The 23062-nt window shown below is 37.3% G+C and overlaps 1 protein-coding gene across 1 annotated transcript; it reads right to left on the bottom strand.

Annotated features, from left to right (window-relative positions):
• Nucleotides 1-18: 18 nt before the first annotated feature.
• On the bottom strand, nt 19-11417 carry LOC148862914 (uncharacterized). Its single transcript, XM_088980059.1, has 5 exons — nt 10841-11417; nt 5748-6119; nt 3588-5670; nt 1050-3505; nt 19-585 (listed from the first exon to the last, which is right to left on the bottom strand). The coding sequence occupies exons 1-4, from the start codon at nt 10958-10960 to the stop codon at nt 1089-1091; spliced, it is 4992 nt and encodes a 1663-aa protein (XP_088836185.1). The 5' UTR covers nt 10961-11417; the 3' UTR covers nt 19-585; nt 1050-1088.
• Nucleotides 11418-23062: the final 11645 nt, after the last annotated feature.

Here is a 23062-nt window from a genome sequence, read left to right on the forward strand (position 1 = left end):
AAGTACCTTTTGGTAGGGTTAAAAATGAAAATAAAATATATATATCATCAGCATGACATGGAATATCACGGGACCAAAAACTTTCAATTACCAAAATTTGGTTGGGTCAAAGGCTAGATTATAACTATATAAGCAAGAAAAAAAAAGATATAAATTAACAGCAAAGAGAATATAAAAAGGGGCTTCTCATCAGGCAAGTTTATACATCGAACCCCGTTCACAAAAGGTCCGCACCAATAGAGGGAGCAGGGTGTGACCCCACGGGGGAACAGTCGAGGCATTGACACCAGTGTGGAGAACCAATTTCGAAAAAGTGTCTGGGCAACATAGCTCAAATGCTTTTCAACAGTTAAATATCTACAAAGGGAAACTTATCTGCAAATGAAACCTGCCCAGAACATGTTAGAGGAACAAGCAGCTTCCAGACCCCGACCAATTCTCTCTTAAGTTACAGTTGGTACAGCGGAAGAGGTGGTGGTCGGAGACTATGAACATGTAGAAGGAACTCACTTACCACCCATCCTCCAAGACCCCACCAATTAGACAGAGATCCTCCTATGTTAGCTGATGTTCATCCTGGTAAAGCTGGAGTAAAAAAAGGGACGACAAAGACGAGGAATGAAAATCTTGGAAGCAAAATACGGAATCACAAAAATGACAACAAATCAGGAAAATATGCAAATTTCAGCGAGGGAAGTTTCTTCACAATACTTTCCTTTCCACGCTGTAGTACAGCCCAAGTGTAGGTATCATCTAAAACCTGCGTAACTTGCCACATGTTACATATTTGGAAGATTAGTCCATATACAATGTCTCCTCTGACAAAGAGATTAACTGAGACAAGAGGCAGACATGAATGCAAGTGTATTTCTAATGTAAAGTTGATCCTCTGCATATGTCCCATGTGGCAAGTCATTGGCCCAGATACTAGGACTGGATGAGATCCCTAAATATTTGCATGTAGTGCGTGCAACCTTGATAGTCAGCACTTGGTGATAGCATATTATAGCATCAATGTTTAACCAAGAGAAGAAAGATTCATATCTTACCAGGCCTTAGGGTTTGCATAATTGTTCTCCCAAAGTCTCCTACTGCCATGAGGACTGTTTGTAGTTAAACCTCTCCACATCCCACCCTCCTTCAGGCTCCTTCCTCTTCAACACCCCACCTGCTGCCTGATACATCCTTGTTTGTTCCTCTAATAGGGCCTGAGAATTGGCAACTGAGAGTTGCCTTGGTGCTGAAGGCAATCTCTCATCTCTTCCTTCCAAATCTGTAGTTCCTGGACCTGCATTGAGATCTAGGCCCTGCCTTCCCCACTTTCTACTGCTCTCAGCGCCATTGGTTGAACTGTCTGGGAGGCTTATCACATAGGGCCTGTGATAATGAGATGACACTGCCCCAGCAGGAAACTGTGAAGGGAAACAAATACCTCCACTAGGAGAAGAATCAACATATGCTGTTGAACCACATGAAAAAGAGGTTGAAGGTAGAGGAAAACTGGTACCAAAAGGGAACCCAGGATATGGATATGAAGCAGCAGACGGAAAGGCCACTGCAGGAGAGGATGATAAAACTGGCCCTCTATATACATCAGGACCATAAGTGGTGCCACCAATAGGGGGTCCCAATATCCTTTGTGCCCCACTAGTCGCAACAATTGGGTAAGGCTGCTCTCCTCTATCAGGCAAGATTGATGGAATGGTAATAGCTGAATAGGGGTTCCCAGGAGGGAACCATGATGAGAGGTTTCCTAGTTCAGTGTTATTCATTCTAAGCCCAGCAACTGGTGGAAGAAAGGGCACACTGCTCTTGGCATGCTGATTTCGTGGTGCCAGTTCAGTACCCATTTCATCAAGGCCTGGTCCATTATTCAAATCAAAGTCCCTCAATACATTAACCTCACTGTTAGAATGCCCACTAGATGATGATGACCTAACAGACAAAAGAGGGACTTCTACTCGACAACTAGTGCTTGCTGAAAATTGCCCAATATCAATACCCTCATCAACTCGGTTTAAATCAAGATCAAGTCCAGCATTACGAGAAGGGGTAGAACTGAACATCTCACCACGTCCCAAATCACGACTGTTAACCATTCCAGATTCCGAACCTGTTTCATGTGCAGAGCTCTGAGGGGCAATGCCCTCAAGAACTCTCTCATCTGCCACATTCAAGTCAATATCCAAGGGAGGACGACTTTGTTTGCTAGCAGTGGCATCTGGAGAGATATCAGCTGTACTAAGTGGCATCTCAAGAACCTTTCTAGGTTCAGCTGGACGGAATGCACTGGTAGCAGCTGATCCTTTCCAACCAAGTTCTCCTTTACTCCTCATCAAGTTCTCTGGAGGAACAAAAGGCCCTTTCAAAGCAGAAGCCACTGTAATGGAAGCTGGAAGACTGGTAGACATGGATGAAACCTGGAAAGGTAGAGGGCTAGGCAGATGAACAGCAGAAGTAACTGGCTCCCCTTGGTGCCCTTCATCCACAGGGAAGCCTTCATTCAAATCAAAGTCCAGTTTCATAGCCAAATCAGAGCCTCCTGCAACAGATAAGGAAGAGGCTTCTGCAGCAGATGTGCGTTCCTCCATATCATCTGCTTCAGCACCAGTGGATTTAACACCCTGACCAGTTTCTTGCACAGGAATTGTAGGTGGCTCTCCATGAGGAGCTAATGACCCACTGAAGACATTCTTATCCTGTGAATGCTCCTCGGCCTTTTCATTTTTCTGATCTAAACCAACAGAACTTACACCTGTAATTTGATCATCAAGAGGTGGCGGAGGGACATTACTTGCATCTTCCTTTCTCTGATTCTCGTTCTTCTCAACAAGACTCTTCACCTCCATGCTACTTTCAGCCTTAACTTCATCAATATTTTCTGGACCCAAAACTTTACCAGAACAAGGACGGACAGCATCATTGCTTCTCTCACCTGTAGCCTCCATGCAATTTGCATCAACAAGAAGTAGCTTCTGCTCTGTTGAAATGCCAGCATTCAACACTTCATGCACAAGATTCTTGTTTTCACCATCCATTTCAGAAGCTGGACACTCTGATGATTCATCAACAGTTTCTTTCTTGGCTTTCACAACTGAAACAGTGTTGTCAGGACCACATAGAACACCTACAGAATTTCTAACCAAGTCTGATGCTGTTGGCATACTACTACTATCGGCAATCTCCTCATCTGCATGATTATCACTCTTTTTTTCATCCAAGGGATTCTTTGCCTTTGATTTCATATCTGGTCCAGCATCAGTACCAACCAAACCCACCTTTTTATCATTAAGTTGATCGGCTCCCTCACACTCCTTAGTATCCTCCATTGCTTCTGCAGTTGACAGATCCAAAGAAGCAGCAGCCATTGTCTCATCAAGTCCCCCATCCGACTTCAAGCACGAGTCTGCAATTTGTTGCAAAGCCACACTGGAAGAATGAAACTGCTCATTGCACTCCACTGTTGGCTTCTCTTCAAGCAAAGCTGATGTCATTTTGCGGCCTCCTGGGGAGAAAGGAAAATAAGGTCAATACATTAGTAACATGTGGTAATTCCCACATAACCCATGAAGAAACAATAACATTACCATGCTTATCAATGTCACCATCTGTGCTATCATCAGGATGACCTTGATTTAGAGCCCCAACATCTTCTCGTGACACTCTCATCTTCCCACTGTTACCCACATAGTCATCTGCCACAGGTGAACTACTCCCAGGAGAACCAATTGGAGAACCCAGATCAGATTTTGACATTTCTCCAGCTGCCACACTGGCAAGCAAATTCATTCCAATGTCATCACCTGCTGACATAGTTGCACTTGCTTCAGAGTACTTGGCACAGCTTTCAATCAAAGCATTTATAGAGCTGAAAGATCCATCAAACAATTTCCCTGATTTCTGGTCATTTCCTGATGATGAGCAGGTCACTTTAGATGCTTCCATTGTTTTCCCAGTCTCATCACTGTTTCTGCAACGCTCTTCATCAGGAACAGCAGCAGGTGATCCATCACCCTCATCAGATGCAACCAATCCATCTTTCATATCATTGCTCTGCCATGACTCTGTATTTACATCTGTCACATTATTAGCACGTAAAGCATCATTCTTCCCCTTCACTTTCCGGTCATAGTTATCATGCTTCTCAGAAAGTCCTGGAGAGGAAGCTCTGCTGACCATGACAGAGGGATCATCGAAAGAACCTCCACTAGCACTGCGTGCAGGACTGCGGCCAGGGTTTGGAAATCGAACAATCAGTCTATGACTATTGCCATGATCAACAACACTAGGCATATCATGTGCTCTTTCAGATGTTATTGCAGGTTGTGATACTTTTTCTGAGTTGGCATTCCTGTTCAAGGAACTGCATTTGCCCAATGTAGTTTCCTTCTGAACTCCAGAGACAGATGCTCCTGTGAAACCATTGCTTGATTTCCGATGTCGAGAAGCACTACCAGAGGTCTTATTCACACTCATGGATCCAGCAGTTGAACTCCTAGCATCCTCCTTTGAAGAAGATCCCAAAGTTTTTGCATGGTCACTTGAACAAGATTGGCTATTGTTCTGAGATTGGCTTGAACTGCTGCTCTTCTCTTCCCTAGCTGTTATTGGAGGCAGATCTGATGTGCCACCACCAACTCCCATTTTACAGTGTACATCCTTTGAGCTAACAGACATTGATGCTGACAATGGCATTGACATTTTGACTGATCCAGGGGACGCTGATGCTGATTTAACAGAATCCCCATGGCCAAGCTTAACTGGTACTGTTTTAGATGCAGAAGGCTGTGCAATGGAACTCTTAATAGCAACTTCAGCAGATCCTCCTGTGCGTCTATTTCCTCCATGAGAAACTTCAGAAAAACCGGGCTTGCTAGGCCATGAAACAGCTTGGCTAGACCCAGATTTTGCATCATTTATATTCATTTCTGCTTCAACTCGTTTCTTCCATGTATCAACTAAGCTCCTAGCCTTCTTTTGAATTTCCAAATTTTTATGACTGCGCAAATTATTCACAGATTTGCCAATCTGACATGCCTGTAGAGCATGTAGATTAACAGGCAACTTATCAAGTGCACGAAGCAAAGCCAGGAGAAATTCTTCAACAGTCTTATCACTATCCTTGGGGCTAGTACTGTCACCAATCTTTCCTTTATGCACCTCTTGTAGCCATTCATCCAACACAGGAAGGCCCCTGAGATGCACAAAGCGCCCAAGGCAATCAAACCTGTCTGTGGCCGCAATCACATCAGCAAGCATTATTCTACCAGCCAAGTCCATCTTTTTTTCACCTCTGTCAGGTTGCATAAGTTGAACGAATTTCTCAACCCCTTCAAAATCTACAAGTCCTCCTTTCTCCGTTATTTTGGCAATCTCAGATTTAAGCATGTTTTCTGACCTAAAATGGCCAAAATCCCCATCATCTGCCCTTGAGGAACGTTCTCGTTTAATAGGCTCAGAGCCCGGATCACCCCGTTCCCCCCTCTTCCTACCCTTCGCTTGAGAAGGAAATGAGGATGCACTGTTCTGTACACTATCTGAACCAGGCTTTAACTGCGATGTTGATGATGGACCATTCAATGGTTTTGGAGAACGCCCTCCTGACTGCACTGCCGCTTGCATTTCTTGCCGTGTTTTGTCTAGTAGCTGATCCACTTCTTCCTGTCGTTCCTGCAGAAAATTTAATAGATATAATAAGACATTAAAAAAACTAATAAAAAGAACCAAGTACTAATTTAAGCACTTACATTGACATAATCTTGATCAGTTAGCCACCATAAACACTTGTTTGCAATGTCATACACTCGCCTACACACAAATGAGGATAACCCTGAAGGAAGTTCAACACCTTTACGAAGGAATGCAACTTTACACGGATGGAGTAACGATGCAGCAGGTATCTCATCCTTGTGAAAAGAATAAAAGACTTCGTTTGGTGCTGCTTCCAGCAAAATGCCTTTAGCTAGCTTTACTTCAGCAGGTCGGTAAAGCCAGTTAACTCCTAATTTTAGATTATCCTCCTTTCCTGTTGTTAGTGAACGAATTATTCCAATAAAAGGTGGGGACTCTTTCGGGGGCTTGAAAAGAGCACAGTCACCAACACTAATCCTGCGTCCATCCTACAAAATAGGAGAAACTTCGGTTAAAAATATACGAAGTGATACAAATAGAGGATATTACAAAACCACACCCTTTTCACAACTGAGACAATAGATAATTGTATTGGAGTAGTATGGTAGAAAAACTAAAGATAGTACAAGTAGAGAAGAATGAACTCATCATATACAAATCATCAATGATGATTTATGGCTCACATATTTATGGGCAACCACAAGTTCCAGGGTATCATATATTCCCTTTAAGTATAATTCCAAATAAGTAAATAACTGTTCTCATGAAAATAACATCAATATATGGCAATAGTTTTCTTCAGTTATCAAACATGAGGATCACAACCATTTGAAAATGGTTGCACTTTCTTGTAATAAAGCTCCCAAGCATATTCCACACGATAAGAAGCTACATGAGCCACATAACCATGGCAAACATTGCAAATCTATGAATCCACCTAAAATATAAGCAATTCAGCAATGGCAACTTATTACCTTTCGTTCTTTCTTTTTTTCTGAGATCGGTGCAAGGACAAAGTGCATAACGAAACGATTTCAAAGCATACATGTTTTTTTTACGCAAACAATAGAATAATTATATATTCACATAATTATAAAGTCAGTTACAAACATCTGTATTTATAGGCTAGGTATATTTACAAGCAAAATAGGCCAGTCCATGAGCTAGACAGTTTTCTGTTTTAGGTAGGTAAACAAACGCACACATGATAACAACATTCATAATGACCATCCTCATCATAGTTGTCAATGTATTGCCTAAACAACAATGACGCCCTGGTAGAAAACTAGAATTTGTTCAATTTCTATGCATTACAAACATCTGTATTTATAGGCTAGGTATATTTACAAGCAAAATAGGCCAGCCCATGAGCTAGACAGTATTCTGTTTTAGGTAGGTAAACAAACGCACACATGATTACAACATTCATAATGACCATCCTCATCATAGTTGTCAATGTATTGCCTAAACAACAATGAGGCCCTGGTAGAAAACTAGAATTTGTTCAATTTCTATGCATGCTTTTTGGTATACTAGAACTATGAAACTAGAATTTTGCTTCTTTGTACTACCTAGATAGGCATCTAGATGACTAAGTACTAGTTGAGTACTACACTGTTGTCTAGAATTGCCTATACACCTTGACAACTACGATGCAATATGCAAATAACAATGTCGTTCTCAATGTATCCCAATTAAATGACAACGTTTATAGGTTAACACAACTCTGCAAATATTGAGATTCTCGTTCCACTAAACATACATGGATTAAAATTGGCATATCAGGATGTATTCAATTAAAAAATGATCAGAAGGATGAGAGCAAACCATGGTTCAAAGTACCAATACACCCTGATATGGAGGAAGGGATGTATTGGTACTTTGTACCACACGGATCACCTTTTTTTTTAGTTTTTTTTCAACAATATGACAAGGGGAACATTTAAGCATTGTTTAACATATAAAACAAGGGGTTTGGGGATCAGCCTTATAAAGGCGTACCAACAAGGTGCCAATACGATACAATACAGTGATACACCAAATACAGGGCATATCATGTCGAAATTTTGAACCCTGGAGTTAACCATTCATTGGCTCTTATGGAAAGAATGACACAATTGGATCTTTAAGACAACATCTCTGCCAAGAAATCCAGGGATTCACATAGTGCCTTTCAGGACCACATGTCTAAAGAATTTGAGTACCCAATCTTGCTTATGTTCAGTCACACTAAGGTTGACCCTCAAGTGGGGTTATGTTTGTCCTCTAATCAACATTTGTGTTTTCTCATTACATACCTATCTTGGCAGGTTACTTTATCTGTTCTATTTGCCTACATTTAATTATTATACAGAAAAGAGAATCTCCATATGATCCATTTCTTTTCTTTTATACAACCTGCTCCTACCAATCCATGAGAGGGATTTCATTCATGCATGATCAATTTTTATTAAAGGGGATAGAGTTCATTAGTAAAAACCACTTTGGGATTAAGTTGCTTAATTTTTATGCCATTCACACAGCAAAGCCCAACATATTAGAACCTGAAGGTTTTTAGTTTGTTTAATCAGTATAACAACACATTAAGAAGGAACTCCCTTAACAAAAATTACGAAAAGGGAGGGCATAATTTCCTCTAAGCCTTCAAAATGTCTTGTCTTAGGTACTTTGGTGGTTACCTATCAACAATAATACTCTCTAAACTGGAAAATGCATATTATTCATTTCTAGGTTACGCTTTGCAAGAGAAACAACAAACCATAAGTTTATTAATTGAAAATTTCACAATATTGTTAAGAAATCCAACATGAAAATCAATTTAAGGAATATTTTAATCTACTGGAGCAAAATGCAGTTCCTACTCGTTTGAAAAAAATCAAGCTCTCGTCCCAGAAACTTATAAGCTCCTCCAGGAAATAGCTACCTCAAATAATCCCTAACACAACACAATGTTCTATATGCTTTCTGACTTCTTATTGATGCCAAGACGCCATCAATACCTCTTTAGATAGCTCACTTAGACTCTTTAGTTACATAGAAGCATCAAACAAGAAGGTAATTATCCAAAACCTAAAGATGCATCATTACAAATTTGATAAAGTACATTATCATTCCCAATCTGCTCTTCTTTCAAATAAAGCAGCACTTACTTACCAAGACCTACTTATCATGTGTATGTGCATATGTGTGTGCTTCACGCTGTGTCCCTGTAATAAGCTTATAAGCAAGCGATTTGAAAGGTCCAGAATGATAGAAATACATATTCTGTGTAATTTCAAATGCTCAAATGGCCCCGACATGGTGGAAGGAGCCATCTATATGATCCTTCAAGACTATGCATTTTGATGAATGTCCTTTGTGAATAATACAACTAGCACCCTTGATTACATTGAGTTTTACCTCCCATAAAGGTTGTGCCACCATGTTCTTATTTCTTTTTTTCACTGCATTTTCTAAAGAAAAAGAATATTTAACAGCAGAATGGTGAACCTAAAATGTAGCATAATAAACAGAAATGGGATTGGAACATATGAACTTTGGGCACGATATAAAGAAAACCAGAAATCCACATTAAAATTCAATAAATCAGATAAACCAAAGATAATGGATGTCTAAAGAGAATAACAAAACAAAAGTATTCCACAATCACATTTGGCCACTAAGAAGCAATTTCTTCAGAATTCAGAAGTTTTCATCTGTTTGAATTGGATATCATCTTGTATAGATATTTTTAGATTGGGAAGTGATAGAACAACTCTTTTGTCAAAAGAAGAAGATGATGAAGTATTACTTTCTAAAACATAAATATATTTATCAAAAAAAAAGAAGTATTACTTTCTAAAAATGTCACTATGCAGAACTTTGTTTTTGATTGGTGACTCATCAACATTTAATTAGTATGTGTAAAGAGTATATTTACAGTACAATTGATACAAGTAACATCCCATTCATCCTTTAATTCATTAAGATTTGCCCCCTGCCTAACCTTCAATTGATTCCTCTCTACATTACATCATTCACCACCTACTTCAGTGTTTCCCCAGAAAAAATTGCTCTCTACTAGTCCCATCTTGGCAGAATATCATCCATCTCCTTTACTGACGGAAGCACCCATGTGAAGGTTGTTTTCAACTCCCTTTCTATATTTCTTGCTTCTCTTTTCGTGTGTCTATGCCTTGTGGAACCAAACTGTCCTGTTTCAGCTAACCTACTATTATCTTTGAGTTACCTTCTACAATAAGAGCCTTCCCATACACATTTAGATGAGATCCACAATCTGTAGGGTTAATCCATAACCTCCTAAATGAATATCAACTAACTATGAGAAATCAGAACCAAATGATCACTTAAATGATAGTATTACTACTTCATAGGCCCAACCATAAGGAAGATTTGGTAGTTTTACTTGGGTCAGACGAAGTATGCACCATACACCAACATTCCAAAAGGAAGCTATTCCAAGAGTCATATTATTGAGCATCCATCAAAATTAAGTTTAAGGGGTGAATATGAAGAAAGATTTAAGTATGCGGTTCTTCACTGAATTTTCTCCACTGTGAAGAATCTCCATTCAAGCACTCCAAATATCTCATACAGATCAAAACCCATCAAAGCCTATGGAAAAAGTTAACCCAGCAGAGGATAACCAACAAAAACCCCAAAACAATCTAGGTATCAGCAAAGCAATTCTACTGCAGATTCTTAATCATCAGAGAACCCAACTACTACTCACAAAATTCTTAAGTCGCTTTTCACCCTAATCCCCAAAACAATTAAATAGCTCCAGCAAAACCTACCAAAGATCCAAGGATGTTCCTTACCTGATGGAACCTGTCAAAACTCCCCCCCCCCCAATACACACAAGAGAGAGAGAGAGAGCAACAAAGATAAAACGTTTGAAATTTTTCATTGCCATCCAGAAATCCTTACAATCAAAAAATCCACGGAACAAAGTTCAAACCTTTCCTCAAAATCCACCGGATAAGAGAAAAGGAAAGCAAGCAAGACAATTGCGAATTCAATAACCATCCGCGATGGGCGATATCCTATAATTCCCAAAATCCATTTCATCTCTCTACCTGATACCCACCTAACGAAAGCCCCCAACAAAAAGAACGCGAACCAATCAGCATCAGGACCAAATCAACCGAAAGCAGAATCGGGACAATGATGAATATCCAAAATACATGAAGGGGCGTCGGAGGGATACCTTGCAGAAGGAATCAACGGTAGATGTTATAGAATCAGAAGCTACAGTCGTCGTACCGAGCGCGGGGACCGGCCACATGTGCCGTCTCCGTTTGCTCTCCTCACCTTCCCGCCCATGCATAGCCTTGCATCCTCGCCGATTTTGGTTTGGATCCCACCTTCGTCCCGAACGAGAAACATCAATCCCGTCGTAATTCCACCACCCGATCGACAACAAAGCCCTAGAGTCCTCCGGTAATTCGCGATGCAGGAAACCCTAGATCCGTCCTCAAAACACCTATTACCACCTCCGAGCCTCACCGAAAACAGAAACCCTAACTTCGGCTTGGTCGATGCCTCGAAACAAGGAACTACGAGATTAGGGCTCCAACTTGCACACGGCACAGATGGATTTGCCGATCGAATTAACGCCCCCTGATCCCTAGTTCAGATCCAGGAAGACAGATAAATTAATTCGAAGAGCGAAATCGAGAGATTTCAAGCCGCCTTTCATGCGAGTATTTCGCGATCTGTGTATGTGTGGAGAGAGAGAGAGAGAGAGAGAGAGAAACGAACGAAATGGTGTTTTGAGACCAAGCCAGACGGCAAAGCGAAGGGTGTACTTGGTAGCACAGCACGGGCAGTTCGGGTAGGACGGGCAGACCCCTTCTTTATTCTGTTTTAATACATTCACATTTACGAAATTTAGCTATGTCCACGAATTTCAGCGCAGGGCGCAGGGATTGTGCACTAACGTGCGCAGTTAGCATATTACTCTTGGTCTCTCCCAAGTCCCATATCTTGGTCAGGGTGTGAAGCGACTATCGAGTAGCGAGGGAGTATGGAAGGAAGGATGGTCAAATTTCAACTACCAGTTTCTTTTTATTGCATGTTTCTCTGGCAAAAGTATCACTTGCTGCCTGCTTATAAAAGTTATCGGCATAAAGTCCCCAAAGTTTGATAATTACTTACAACCGTCTTGTTATAAATTTTCTGTGATGACATGTTATTTTGCACATCGTCATCGGTACTACAATTTAAGAAACTGGAGCGTGGGCCTCATAACTTGTCATGCATCATATGTTATCAGAATCAATGAATGGGTCCCTCCCATTCTCCCAAGAAGTTGCCTACCTCAAACATCATCATTTTCTCACGTGTAGATTCTGTGGCCACGTGATTGGGATCTTCTGTAGGGGGAACCAATTCAATGGTTAGCGTGAATTCTCCACTCTCCGACGATGGAATTGAATTTCAAATGCCCTCCATCCCATGGAAGTCAAATGACTATCCTCCCGTATACGGCTGAATATTCGGTTTATTCTGTTAAAAATTGAATTGAATAAATCGAAATTTTAAAAATCAAATTAGAAAAATAAAAATTAAATTGAAATTGAATTAGAGGAAAATCAAAATTTTCTGTTGATTTTTGGTTATTTTGGTTAAAACCGAATTTCAAATATATATACTATATTATATTATATATATATCATAACATATAATATATAAATATATATTATGAAATCAATTTTTATTATATTATACATTAATATATAAATATATTATATATTAATGTAATATGTTATATATTATATATTACATGGTATATAGCAAAGTTCGATGAACTCAATTTTTTTGGTTAACCAAATTTCTAATTCTAAAAATCGAAACCGAAACCAAAATATTTAAAAACTGAAAAATAAAATGAACCGAATTAATCAAAAACCAAAATAACCAAATCAAAAAAACTGAAACTATAATTTTTCATTCGGTTTTCGTTTTTAACCGAATAATGCTCACCCCTACTCCGTTCTAGAACATCTAAAATCCTTTCAAAAATGCAGAATATGTAGTTAAGTTTCTTAAGAGAATGTTCTTAAGGCTTAGTTTGGAAGGAGTACAAATATAAATATGTAGAGTGCAAAACCTTTTATTTTGTATGTATTTATACTTCACATATTTGTATTTGTACTCTTTCCAAATTGAGCCTATGAAATTTTGTAAAGTTCCTTCATGACAACTTTGCCTCAATTTTCTATTTCTCTCTTATTTTCCATCAAACCAACCATTTACACTTTAGAAACTTGAATAGTTATTCTATGGTATTAAAGGAGTGGTTGAGGGGAATTCCCTATATCCTAAGGTCCAAGGGGTAGTCAATAAAAGAAAATTCTAAAAAAAAGTTTGAAATATATTGGTCCATTTAGTTATTAGAACTTTAAATTAAGAAAATCACAAGTCAAGATGCCCCAGTTGATAGTTGCTAAGGTCTTTTGACCAGTTGTAGTGGACACTTGGATCAAAACCTACATACACTAGGGTTTGGGGTTATGCATTTGGGAATGAACCCTCCCCCCCCCCCTCCTTTTGAACCATCATTGGCCCATATGGTCAGACTATTTGGCCCATAAACTATCCAAGTAACCGGTTTTGTTTTACCCTTAACCTGTTATTGGGTCAAAAAATGTTTATTTGGTCAAAGAACCGCTAACCTGATAGTTGAACCATTTACCCATTTGACCCGAATAGGGGTTGGCAATTTAATAAAGGATCAAAGGAGATTAGAGAGGGGAGGAACTAAGACAAGACCAATCTTAGATCTAAGATCACTAAATCCTAGGGACAATAGAGTGTATGTGTGTGTGCCTTCACATGAGAGAGAGAGAGAGAGAGAGAGAGAAGGAAGAAGAATAAGAATTGCATTTTAGTAGGGGTTGGAGAAAAATCTGATCTCAAATCTAAGATCAGCAACAATCTGTTGTTGGCATTGTTGCCATCATCATCGTTGGCCAATGAATGTCAAATCCTCCCCCTCCTCTTCCTTCTTCTTCTCTCCTCCTCCTCCTCCTCCTCCTCACTCCCTCTTCCCTTCCTTCATTCATTTCCTTTCTTTCTTTCTAGCCGACAACTACATAGTCTCTCTTTTCTCATATTGATAGAAGTCTAAAAGTAACCCAAATAATCCAAACCGCCTGAACCATTCGACCTAGACGATCAAACCATTAACCCAAAAAACCAGTGGCCATAGTGATTCTATTTCAGGGTTGCATGGTTTTTAAAACCTTGATGACCATAACCTCGTTGTAAAAAGAAAGAAAGAAAGAAAGAGGCATTTGTGTAATGTTATGGGCCAATTTTATTCTCATGGTTTTATTAGCATATACAAAAATAGGTCTTCATGGGTATGCTTTCTACATAGCCTTTAAATCTTAAAGGTATTCTCTTTGATGAAGAGTTGCATTTTTCTCAAGTCTAAATTAAAGGCAATGTTTTTGAACCATCATTGATCCGAACGATTGGACCTATTCGGCTCAGTCCTTGGCAAAAAACTATTGAATTAGTCAACGACCCATTGGCCCGAATGATCGAATTGTCTACCCATTTGACATATTCAATGGTTTTGATCATTTTTATTTTAATTATTGTTCTTTTTTTTTTTTTTTTGTCAAAATGGACCATCTATTCAAACCAGACAATCGAACCATCAATCAAAAAATGATGACCAGAACCATTCCAATTCTGGGTCATTTTTTAAAACATTGATTAAAGGTGATGGTTAGTATATTGTTAAGCTTATGCAGGCAGATTATACTAATCCGCCATGGGGACTTCAAATCGATATTGCTGATTGCATGGCTTTACTTCGACACCTTGATCAGTTTCCTATGTCCCTTGCTATGGTAATAAAGCTGACCGCGTACTAGCAAAAAACAGTTTATCTCTTTCTAAAACTTATTAGTTAGATTTACCAGATTTTCTATGCTCAACTATTATAAGGGATTCTGCCGAATGAAATAGCCCTATGGGTTTTATTCAAAATAATAATAATAATAATTCAGTAAAATATGATTTATGAAGCTAAGGTGATGGGAAGGAAAAGAAAAGAAAATGCATGGCATTTAACACAAACATGTGTTGTTGGTGTTGCTCGTGCGCGTAATTATACACAACACCACCTTTTCTGGCCAAGTATACCTATAATTGTTATATGTAGCAAGAATTAAGAGCAGTTATGAGTTGCGGTCGGACGTGACATGGCACCGATTCCGAAGAAAACTCACTCTCTTAGCCGAGTACGGTTGATTTGGAGGCTGTTTGGTTCAGATTATGTTTATGGGTGATTGTGTTTTTTCACTTTAAATGTTTATTTATATTTTTTTATTTTAAATGTTTCATGATTTTGTTGTTTGGTTGAGTTTTGGGAATAATGGTGTGTTGTTGCCAGTATTGATACCCAACAAAACCAATGTGACATGGTGTGTTGTTATTAATCCTGATGCCAAACAAAATCGATGTTGCTTTCTGAAAAGAACACATATATAACAGCACTGATTACAAATAAAAAATAAACAGTTTACAACTTCACATTCTCAACATGATTTTTTTTTTTTTCAGAAAACAATGCAATATTCCAAACACCTACGGAGTACTCAAAGCTTAGCCACCAATAGCCCGGCCTAGCCTGCCCTCATGATGATGTCCCCCGTAGATCAAGATCGGGACACCAACAACAAATTCTAGTAGAATCATCGTGGTGGCCCGGCCTGGTTCAACAAGACAACCACCACCCATAAACAAGAAACAACTCGATCGGTCTGAGACTCTGAATTGGTTGCATAGACATTATATACACGGACCCACGTACGTATCATACAGCTAGCTAATTAGGGTAGAATAATTGATCAATACCATTTTTACCAAAAACAAATGATCAATACCATACTTCATTATATATTATGTATTGATATAGCATTTTTCCTTAACCTTGCATTTTTAGCAAGGTTCAAAGTATTATTTATATGATACGTCGGGATGTATAGTATTGTATCATGAGGGTTATTCTAATACATTTGTATAAAAGTGTTCTTAGTAAATCTTTTCATTATTGTATTAACTAATATAAAAGTATCTGTAAAAATATAACATTGAAAAAAAACAAAAATAAATAAATAAAATGCACATGGTTTAAAGTATTGATGCAGGGATGCACCCCTGCGGATCGTTTTGGGTGTATCCATATTTTAGCAGAGGCTGATATATAATAGCTGTAATATATGTGCTCACATAGGAGATGTTGAAAGAATTATGAATTTGATAGGAATTCTATCTATTCTCTTTGATTAAAGAGACAACCTTTTATTTCTTGATCCCAAACTGATGAATACAGACACTTAAAAGGTGATCTGAATAGATGGGGTGTTCTGTCATCACGGCATATATGCTAGCTGTTTTAGCGGTGGCAATTGATGAAATTGTAGCTACCGTGTTCGATGCATGCTGAATCATGTTTGAACAAATGTCCTCATCTGACACCAAAATACAATTCCAATATTGGGCAATTAACCAACTAATTGTACATTGAATCATTCTTGAAGGTTTAGACTCTAGAAAATAATTAAATACACTACTCTTTTGAAACATCATTCTTGAAGCATTCAATCAAAATGTGCTTTTTTTTTTTTTTCAATTTAAAGGTAGAGTGTTTTCTGTCAAGCTGTATGCATGGGGATATCTAGTTTACACAAATGACAGCATAATTATGTGACCCAACCATCATTTCATGTCAGGTAATTTGGGTTGTGGTTGCAATATTTAGGCTCCGTTGGGTGCAATTATATAGGTAAGTTTTTCTTAAAAAATATTTATCTGGGTAGGTGTATTTATTCATGTTCTTTTATTTCTTATGTAAATAAAAGAATGACCATTTTAATCATAAAAAATCATTATTAAAAGGAGCATTTTTGTCTTATTCAAGCGTTAACAATTTTTCCCCTAGGTGGGAAAGTTATTAACCCACCTAAGAGATAGATATTAATCCACTGGGATAAACTTTCATTGATCCCCACATAAATTTGAAAAAAGAACATGAGATTCTTGGTCAATGGGAACCAAAATCCCATTGACCAGCTTTCCCTCATCCGAAGAAAAAAAAACGCTGTGACTAACCAACTTTTGGACTAATAGGGGCAAAAGTGATGAGATGTTGGGTCTATACTTAGAATAAAATGCCTAGCCAAAATCATTAATTTAGCGACTTTTTTAGGCAAATTTAATTTCATTAAAGAAAACAAAAACGAAAAGACTAAAATGACCACCTTGTGCATTTAACTTAACCAAATGGTGGGCGGATGGCGGATAATGGACACTCTGGATCCGTTGCGTTTGGACTCAAAGGAATTTTCCCTTTGATTCCAACCATTTCATGACACGTCAAAAATAAGAGAAGGGGTACTTGTTGGCCCAATGAATTCCCTCTTCTTTAATTGTATATGTATTTACCATTAAAAGGGCGTTGTTTTTTTTTTTTTTTTGGATTTTGAAAGAGGAAAAGTTAGTCAATGGGATTTTGATTCCCACTACTGAGAAACCCATGTTCTTTTTCAAATTTATGTAGTGATTGGAAAGTTTAATTTATTGGATATCACTTACTCGGTTTAGTATACCCATCTCTTAGGTGGGTAAATAACTTTCCTACCTAAGGGGAAAGTTGTCAATACTTGAATGGGACAAAAGTGCCCCTTTTAATAATGGATTTTTATGACTAAAATGGTTCTTGACTTATTTGCATGGAAAAAAAAAACATGGGTAAGTGCATTTACTTGGGTAAGTGTTTCTATGAAAGCCTTACCCATGTAAGTGACTTATCGAAAAGTGAATAAGACCTAAACAGAAAAACAAAAAAAACAAAAAAATCAAAGAGAGGGATTAAATGAAAAAGAAGCGAGAACTCTTCCTTCTTTTACTCTAACAATCTTTGTTGAAAGGTCTCTTCATTGGCAAAATCTTTTATTCCCCATCGTTGTTGTGTTGTGTCCCACGGGCCACCACATTCTAGACCTAGTAGTTTTTATTCATCACTTCCTCCATCTATACATATGTTCTATGTACGTAGGTCATCTTGGTTTATAAGAACTACCACAGTAATGAACAACAAATCATTCCAAATGCACCCAAGAGGTTTGAATCAGATGTTTCGAATTTTCTGTTGTTTTGCTAGTTCAATTCCATTGAGCTTCAACATGCTTCTAATCTTAGATCATCTGATTCCTACATTGATTGAAGGGCTCAGTGAGGATGTTGTTCACGATATTAAACTTGTTCTTTAATTATCAAAAAAAAAGTATTAAACTTGTTCTTTTATCTCTGATTCTACCACTTGAGGTCACCCTGCTTTCCTTTTGTTAACCTACTTTATTTATTTATTTTTTGTTTTTTTAGAAGGAAAGAGAAAACGGTGGGGAAGAATGTTGTGAAAGGGTTTCGAATGATTTGTATGACGTTGGATTCTTCGTAAAAATAAATATAAAATTACAATATTTTATTTTTCAAGAAAAAAGAATAATTGATTAAAAGTTTAGGCCCTATTAAGGTGTCACAAAATAAGTGGATTAGAAGGGAAAATTCCTTCGAATTCAAACGCACTGGATCCGATGTGGATACTGGGTGTATGCACGCAAAATACTTGTTTGGTACATTTAATTGCGCTCTACCAAAAAGAAATTAGGCATATATACAAAACTAGCATATATATATATAAGAAAATACCATTTGAAGTAGAACAATGTGACTGACAACTAAGGGATGTGATTGTCGAAGTCAAGCTCTTTGCGGTTGATGTGGAGTCATGATAATGGAGGATGCATGGATATCAAACGTTACCTGCACTTGTTCAGCTGATCCAATAATATTTGTTGGATATTAATTAGAAAAATAGTGTATACTGTCAGCTGATCCAATAATATTTTTTTTCAAATTAAATAGACATGCACTTTACTGGGATCTAGAATCAATCCTCTAAACACGACATTCATTACTTGCTTAATTGCCAAATATATAATACAGCATGGTAGAAACAATTTCTAATTAACATATCTTGCTTGCAAAAATTTGGTCCAGGGCCTCCAGTCGATTGAACATATCAAAATAAGAAAGCTATGATTTATTAATTGTTAGTCAGGAGCAAAATGGGTTATTTCCAGAGTCAGCTGTCTGGAACTGATGCAGTTATGCACTTCCGTTCAGTATGACAGTGTATATATATATATATATATTAATGAGATTTCTGTCACAGATTAAGTGTTCTTTTGGTTCATAATTAGAATCAGAATTAAAATTGGAATCAAAATTGAAATGGTCCATTCTCATAATCTGTTTGGTTCAAACAAAAATGAGAATGAAAATTAAAATCAACAGGAATAAGATTTTATTCTCAAAAAAGGGATACAGAACAACCATTCCCTCAAATAGAAAAATGCCATTCCAGCAGAAATGAGAACGGGATTTTGATTCCGTCCAATCAAACAGTTGGAATTGAAATAATCCATTCCGATTCCAATTCCAGACCCCTATTCCCATGAGCCAAACGAGGCCTAAATGGACCGGAGATAAATGCAGCGGATCTGGGAATAGAATGGCTTATCTAGAGATAAATCGAACAACTTCTCGTCAGAAATGGGTTGAATCGCCCTATTGCGTTGATTTAAATGAATTGGGTAATGACTCTTCTCTCTACAAGATATTCTCTATTCTATCTGCTTTCATTTGTATGCGACTATGATCTGTACTCTCATATGATGTGAATTTTGTACTTTTGTTCATTTGCATTTATTGACTGATGCAAAATTTGCACCACCATCCTCTTGTCTCAATTCTCTGTCATATAAAATGGGGATCGTATCATCTTACTTCACACAAACAGATCTCAAAGCAAAAGTAAACCTGATTTTAAAACTAACTTATTTGCACTCCACACCAATGCAAATGGAAATTACACTGCCCAAAAAAGAAAAAAAAAAAAACTGAACCTGAACTAGGACAAAATAAAAATTACATTGAGACCGAGTATAACTACATCGTCACGCTTAGCAAAGTTTGCCAGGGAACTCGTTGAGGTTTCATCATATATATGAGAATTGTATGCGAATACTTTAACCTCTAAAGTACTCCCTAGTTTTAACATTGCACAAAGTGTAAGGTTGCATGCACCAAGGCACTGTTTGGCATGGTTTGCATTAGGTTTTATTTTTTGCCAATTTTTCAAAAGAACCACGGGCTCAATTTGGGAGGAGTACAAATACAAAGTGTAATCTGAAACTAACAGTCTAACATGGTTATATGTGACAACTGGCAACACGTGAGCTATATGACAAATAGAGTCTAAATTATAGGTCTCGTTCAAATAAGCTTTTGAAAAATGTAGAGGGACCGGTGCGTTTCACGACTGTTCGATTTATAAGTGAGTCGTTTCATCTATCCTTTTGAAAACACACAAAATAAAAAAATGGAATATAGGCTGATTTGAGGTTTAAAGTGATTTAGCTTAATATTATAATATATTTATAATAATAACTGTTTCATATGTCAAAGTGCTCAATTTTTTTAAATTCCAATGTATCATGTTCAGTATCATTAAGGCGATTCAAGAAACGAAAATTTAGCATTTCAAGAAACCCTCATTTTCCCAATCACAAAGCTAATTATTACAAAAATGTTTTCTTAACTACTAATTGCCATTTTTTACAAATTCCTTTTATTTGCTGATGTGACATGCATGATCCATCAGTAAAAACAGAATTATTGTGAAATGCACCGATCCCAAGAAACCTTGTCTTTGTCTAATACGTGGCAAAAGAAGTTTACCCATGAGAAAAACACACACATATGAAGCTATTTCTCTTTATCTCTCTCTCTATATATATTAATTATAAATACGACTGGAAAGTCAGATTTTAATTTGATTTTATCCGATTTGTTTTTCTTTAAAAGTTAATAAATTATTAAAAGAAAAATAAAACATACCAATTTAAATAAAGAAAAACAAAAATGCAAATATTTATTAATTTATTTCATCATATATATTCCTATTTTTATAAAATATAAATAATTTATTTATAAATAAATAAAAGGGCAAATTTCTTAAACTACTCCTATTGTTTAGTTAATTGACAAAATGTATCCTTAAACCACCCTGTTTTTTGACAATTGTCTTAAACCTATTTGACATTAATGAAAATATTAAAAAGATTATTTTACCCATTAATTTACTTCAAAATTTTACAATGATTCATATAAAGTTCTTAGAGCACATCATCCAAACTTCCTTAGGGGCAGGTGCCACTAGCTTTGGCCTCAATTCCTAATTCTCCACTAGGGAGCTCAAGTCACAGGCAATAGATCTCATTAAGACTTAGTTCGCTTTTTAGTAAGTTATTTATTCGTGTAAATACAATTAACTAAGTAAATTTTTCCTGAAAATTACTTACCCAGGTAAGTGCATTTACACATGTTCTTTTATTTCTCATGTAAATAAGGAAATAACCATTTTAACCATAAAAATCTATTTTTAAAAGGGATATTTATGTCTTATTCAATTGTTGGCAACTTTCCCCCTAAGTGGGAAAGTTATTAACCCACATAGGAGATGGATGTTAACCCACGAGGTAAGTGATAAACTGGTCCCCACATAAATTTAAAAAAAAGAACATAAGATTATTCTTGGTAAATGAGAACCAAAATTCCATTAACCAACTTTCCCCTCTCTCACAATCCAAAAAAAGAACACTCCTAAACTTCTTATACATTCACATTAAGAAATGCTGGGTAATGCTACATACTTCATTTCCTCGTCATCAACACCTCTGCCTCCCCACAACCACTGCTTCCACAGTTCAAAGACGAGAGATAAGGCAAACGAAGATTTCTTAGGGATGATATATTGACCAAGGGCTTGGAGAGACTTAACAATGCCACTGAAAACAAGAGCTTATTTTTCTGAAAATTTTTATAAAACTTTATAAAAAATAAATGAAAAACTGATTTCCTAAAAAGGCGAAAAGAACAAAAAGACACTTAGAGTTTAAAGAGACAGGACGTGCTGGAGAAACAAACGAGTTTCTGTCAAACAATTGTAGTTTCAAGTATTCCACTAAGCTGTTGTTGGTGAAATCAGCTTTAATAAAAGAGGAGAGAAAAACAAGAAATTCAAGGAAAACACGTGATAGAGGAAACACATACCGCCATTGACTGATTTTCAAGTATTCCACCGTGCTGTTGTTATTGAAACCAGCTTGGGCGTTAAGGAAAGAGAAGAGAAGAATAAGGAGTTCAAGAAAACACGTGGCAGAGGAAACACATACGGCCATTGACCAAGGGCTTGAACAACAACCCAGATTTCAAGTGTTTGATGGCTGGAAACGAAATTCCTCAGTTTTCACAGTCAAATGAAACGAAAGAAGTAAGAGATCAATTCAGACTTGAATATCTGCAAGTGTTTCCTCTTGTCTCAAAGGTCGTTGAAATTCCTAATCAGTTTTCACAGTCAGCTGCAAACCAACAGATATAAGCCAAAATCTAGGTGATTAAAACGAAATCGTCAATAACGGAAAAATCCCAAATGAGATAGCAAACCTGTTTATCAGACGACCTCTGAACTTTGGGGCTCCAAAGCATTAACGGAGTGTAGAAGACGATAGTGAAGTCGCTCCAGTTCATTAATCGCCCCAAATTCTCCTTAAATAACAACATAAACACAACAGAAGAGTGATAAACGAAGAGATAAACAACTAGAGATAGAGAACAAAAAAAAAAAACCTTGAGTGAGGCGAGACCGCGACAGTGGGCTTTAAAGAATAAGGATGTCCAACAACAAAAATAACAAGAAGAAGAGAAATTCAAAATGGGGTTGGTAGTTCATTTTACCGCCATTAGGAGACATTTGTAGGATTGGTGTTGGGTTTTGATGTGATGGTGTATCAAAACAGAGAGTAAGAAAAGGAATTTTGTATATATTCATAATCTTAATTATATACACGCATATATATATATATATATATATATATATATATATATATATATATATATATATATATATATATATATATATATATAAGATTACTTGGTGTTTATTCAGTAAACGTTGCCACACAGGTATTCTATTAGCAAAGGCCTCATTATGCGCATCCATAAGTATTGATGAATCAATTTTTTTTACTAAATACCTTGTCATTTGGTCTGCTTCCAAGTGGCCAATGACTTCAGAGGCCGAAGTGGAGAACTTTTTTGGATGAGGACCTGGATGCCGAGCTGGGGGTAGATTAGGTGCTGAGCTGACTGAGCCGAGATGGGCAGGTTAGGTGCCGAACTGACTGGGCCGAGCTGGGCAGGTTAGGTGCCGAATCGACTGGAGGGCTGAGCTGGATTGATTGTTGAGATTCGTAGTTCTTTAGAGACCTACAAGGAATCAATG

The sequence above is a fragment of the Nelumbo lutea genome, chromosome 3 (assembly GCF_056320005.1).
Source record: "Nelumbo lutea isolate HS-2025 chromosome 3, American lotus-T2T, whole genome shotgun sequence".
Lineage (NCBI taxonomy): Eukaryota > Viridiplantae > Streptophyta > Magnoliopsida > Proteales > Nelumbonaceae > Nelumbo > Nelumbo lutea.

Bases quoted from the DNA above. Each gene is read 5' to 3' on its own strand.
- LOC148862914 (XM_088980059.1), bottom strand. From the start codon at position 10,960: ATGCATGGGCGGGAAGGTGAGGAGAGCAAACGGAGACGGCACATGTGG. The intron at 5,671-5,747 runs GTAAGTGCTTAA...AATTTTCTGCAG, and splicing joins CTGATCAAGATTATGTCAAT to GAACGACAGGAAGAAGTGGA. The intron at 3,506-3,587 runs GTAATGTTATTG...CTTTCTCCCCAG, and splicing joins TGGTGACATTGATAAGCATG to GAGGCCGCAAAATGACATCA.